Source organism: Mus caroli, unplaced genomic scaffold (assembly GCF_978045245.1).
Source record: "Mus caroli unplaced genomic scaffold, Mus_caroli_1 scaffold_5, whole genome shotgun sequence".
In the NCBI taxonomy this organism is placed as follows: Eukaryota; Metazoa; Chordata; class Mammalia; order Rodentia; family Muridae; genus Mus; species Mus caroli.
In genome coordinates this window covers 17,572,676-17,577,164 of record NW_028227260.1, presented here as the reverse complement: position 1 = coordinate 17,577,164, position 4,489 = coordinate 17,572,676, and the positions used below count along the sequence as shown (strand labels likewise).

Genomic DNA, 4,489 nt, shown 5'->3' with positions numbered 1-4,489 from the left:
GTGGTATTTTTTTAAAAAACAAACCTGTAACCTAGGTTTGGTTCCTTGATTTATGCCTGAAAACATCATTTTAGAATGCACAGTTTAGGATGTGAATACCTTTAAGGAAGGCAGCATATACAACAGGAAGAAGAAGATAAAAGCTTCAGACATACACTGATAATTATTGTGATATTTTATTTTCTCTGAGAAAATAATTACAGGAGTACTGTGTGGTGTAGGAAACTTTGTCAGGGAGTCTCCTGGCACATTTGGCAAACACAAGCACACTCATTTATGGACCTGTCATCACCATGTTTGGAAGCATGCTGGGCATTCAGCTTCTTCTGAAATTTCAGTGACCTTATCTCATAGAGGAACATAATCACACCCAAGAGTGACAGAGTGCTTGTCACAAGCCCCATTGGAAACACATGAGTGTTGTGTTTTTTAATTAGGGCTTCTTTCTTAACTGGAAAGGTTGGTGGAAAGTCAAGGGTGGTGTTGCCATAGAGATCTACTACATGGTTCCAGGTCACAGAAATAATAGTACAAAGGCTGCTGAGGATCAAAATTAAGACAGAGCACTTGTAGCACACTATCTGAATCTCAGGGACTGAGGTTTTGATTATGCTGACCCTAAGGGCTGCTGAGCAAAAAATCACAACAACAGGTTTTATCAGCATTGCCAGTAATATCAGGTTCCGTGCATATTGAAATTCAGGTGAAATTGTCCAGGTTGAGTTGACAGGGCTGTGTACCAGAATTATAGTCTCAGTACCAGAGAAGTTAAATTCCCAATGGTAGTAAGCTTCCCAAAGTCCGATGTAAACAAGCTGGACAACATTATTGTCAAATTCCCAGAGTCGCCAGTATTTGCTGTTTGCAAGAATTATTCCAAACCCCAAAGATAATAGGCTGCAAATGAAGCCAGTCACTCTGAAGATCCACTCCACCCCTGCAAATCTGAAGATGAGAAAATACAATTATAGAATCAACAAGGAACACAAATGTGGAAAACTGAATGAGTCATAGTATGTAGGTATAAAGTACTCATTCCATGACCCTGCTATCTCAATGCTGCATTTAAGTGAGCTGTACACACTTTAGGCTTCTATACACTAGTTAAGTATGATTAAGAAGACTTGTGATCTATGATTGTGGCAGGCATCTCCATTGTAAGATATTTGGAAAATGATTTCAGACTATCCTTCAAATTTTGCTACGTTGTTTATTATCCATTTCAATACCTAATTTTGTGGTGATTTAAGAGTTTGAAATACCATTTAAGGTGTTGGTGTATGTCAGGTTTAGGAGTTCCCTGGTACAATTTTTAGGATCACTTATATATACTATCATATCATCTGCAAATACTGATATTTTGATTTCTTCCTTTCCAATTGTATCCACTTGATCACCTTTTGTTGTTTAATTGCTCTGGCTAGGACTTCAAGTACTATATTGAATAGGTAGGGAGGAAGTGGGCAGCTTTGTCTAGTCCCTGATTTTAGTGGGATTGCTCCCAGCATTTCTAAATTTAGTTTGATATTGGCTACTGGTTTGCTGTACATTGCTTTTATTATGTTAAGTATGGGCCATGAATTCCTGATCTTTCCATGACTTTTACCATGAATAGGTGTTGAATTTAGTCAAATGCTTTCTCAGCATGTAATGAGATGATCATGTGATTTTAGTCTTTGGGTTTGTTTATATAGTGTATTACATTAATAGATTTCCATATATTAAACCATCCCTGCATCCCTGGGATGAAGCCTACTTGGTCTTGATGGATGATCATTTTCATGTGTTCTTGGATTTGGTATGCAAGATTTTTATTGAATATTTTTCGACCAATATTCATAAGGGAAATTGGCCTGAAGTTCTCTTTCTTTGTTGGATCTTTGTGAGGCTCAGGTTTCAGAGTAATTGTGGCTTGATAGAATGAATTGGGTAGAGTAGTTTCTGTTTCTATTTTGTGGAATTGTTTGAGAAGAACTAGAATTTGGTCTTAATTAAAGGTCTGATAGAACTCTGCACTAAACCCATCTGGTCCTGGGCTTATTTTGGTTGGGAGATTATTAATGACTGCTTCGATTTCTTTAGGGGATATTGGACTGTTTAGATCTCTAATCTGATTTTGATTTAATTTTCGTACCTGGTATCTGTTTAGGAAGTTTTCCATTTCACCATGTTTTATAGTTCCATAGAGTATAACCCTTTGAAGTGGGATCTGATGATGCTTTGGATTTCCTTGTGTTCTGTTGTTATGTGTCCCTTTTCATTTCTGATTTTGTTAATTAGGATATTGTCCCTGTGTTCTCTAGTCAGTCTAGCTGAGTTTAATTATCTTGTTGATTTCCTCAAAGAACCAGCTCCTGGTTTGGTTGATTCTTTGAATAGTTCTTTTTGTTTCCACTTGGTTGCTTTCAGCCCTGAGTTTGATTATTTCCTGCCATCTACTCCTATTTGGTGAATTTGCTTCTTCTTGATCTAATGTGTTGCTTATTGCAGAATTCTTTGAGAAACAAAAAAAAAATACATAAAAACCTCAGTGAGGATTCCAAACAGAGGAATTCTCAAATTATTGTAGCAGATTATTACATAATCCTTACAAAAGCACTTTAATATCTGTATAAAACTTAAGACAAAAGAGACAAAAGAAAAATAATGCACACGGTATGCCCATTTAAGTCAAGCAAAAGCATACCTGACTTCTTTAAATACCCAAAGATTTGAACATGATGGAACAATAGGTATATTAATTAGATCAAGGAGAAGACATTGTTATAATTCTCTAGATATTATCCTCATGATGTGCATTTCTGTGGAATAATATGTGTAATATTTCATAATTAAAATCCACATGAACACAAACAAATTTCTATTTATAATGAGTATCCTATAAAACTTCATGGTAGGATACTGATTCCTATTATGTGATGTAGTGAGTTGAATTGCTATATCATCAAAACTATTATAAGTATGTAAAGGATGAGGAATAATGAATATGTGCATTCTGTATCTACTTTTTATTGAATGTTGCACTTTGTGAAAATTGATTTCATTGTTATGCAACATATAACAGATCTAGAGGGTTTTTTTTGAGCTAACATCATCTTTGACTGAAAAAATAATACTTCATATTTTAGTATGAAAAAAAAACTTATTTCGATCTTTCAATTAAGGTCTATGAGTGTACTAAAAGGAAAGTAAGAAAAATCCTACTGAGAAGACATCCTGATGAGTTCTTTAAGAGAAAAGGAAAAGGAAAAGACCTTAAGTGATTCCAGAATGTACATAACATCATTGCCATTAGACATGCAGAAGGTTGAGGAGTCTGTACTAGGAAATCTCTTTTCAAGGAGAGATTAACTGTCAGCTAACCACCATTCCAAAGTGTCCTGTAGAATGTGCTTTCTAAAAGGGTCAAGAGAGTAAAAGTACCACTTGGGAAATGTAATAAACATGATGGGCTTGCCATTGATGCAAATTGATTGGGAATTAACATAAGCTCTTTCTTGTCAAGTCATATCTGAAGTAGCAGACTGCAGGTCCACTATGCTTTGAAGGAGAAATGAAAGTAGGATGTAGAATAATTTTTTGCCAGACAAATTAGCTAGCTTGTCAGGATGTGGTACTGTTCTTATCTGAAACCCAAGGGTAGATATGAGCTTTTTGTAACGAACCAAATAGAAAGTCTTCATTTGTCACACTTTACCTTTTAGTGTTGAGGGTATAGCAATCCATTTGGAGGATGACAATATCACCAGTCTTCTAAGTCACTGGAAATATCGAACAGAGAGTCACAAGTAGTGCTAAAGAAACTAAATGGAAGATGTTCTACTAGGCACAAGTTAACTGTTCATAACAAAGTCTTGCTTACTGTTGGACTCGCACAAAAATAGTTGCATTAGTAGCTCATGCTGTTCTTATCTTGAACCTACTTTAAACACCTCAGGATAGTAGTGACACTCCAATCTTACCCATGCTGCTTTCAGTCTCATTTATTACATAGGAAATAACACAGAGTCAGTAATTCACAAGTACAACATCAGTTAGTTATAAAGTGCAGGGCATGAAGACAAAGTATTCACACATTGGGCTTCTGACAAGTATGATATTCAGGAAGATTTACTCAAGTGGAACTAATGTCTAACAGTAGCCTGACCTATATGTCAGAGGCCTTCTTTGGTGTTCTCTGTCTTAAGATAGTAAAGACTAATGAAAGGCACGTGGAAGTATACGATTCTTACCTTTTTTATGTCTCTTCTAGAAAGTTCAAATATTAGTGACTGCCAACCATAAGAGAAATAAGAATGTACACATTCTTATGTCTCCATGACTACTAGAACTAGGCAATAGGTCCTGAGCAATGACCAAGTTCAAATGGGCACACATGAATTGTGAGATGAAGTCTCTCAAATTAGTTAAAAATACATGCATTATTTAGTTATGAGTTAAGTAGCCTATTTGATTTAAAATGAACCTGTGAAGATTATTCTTGGTAGTT

General features: G+C 35.6%; 1 protein-coding gene across 1 annotated transcript; it reads right to left on the bottom strand.

Annotated features, from left to right (window-relative positions):
* Positions 1–226: 226 nt before the first annotated feature.
* Positions 227–4,289, bottom strand: LOC147004486 (uncharacterized). The gene is made up of 3 exons (XM_085837547.1): positions 4,233–4,289; positions 3,698–3,761; positions 227–945 (listed from the first exon to the last, which is right to left on the bottom strand). The coding sequence occupies exons 2-3, from the start codon at positions 3,724–3,726 to the stop codon at positions 231–233; spliced, it is 744 nt and encodes a 247-aa protein (XP_085693673.1). The 5' UTR covers positions 3,727–3,761; positions 4,233–4,289; the 3' UTR covers positions 227–230.
* Positions 4,290–4,489: the final 200 nt, after the last annotated feature.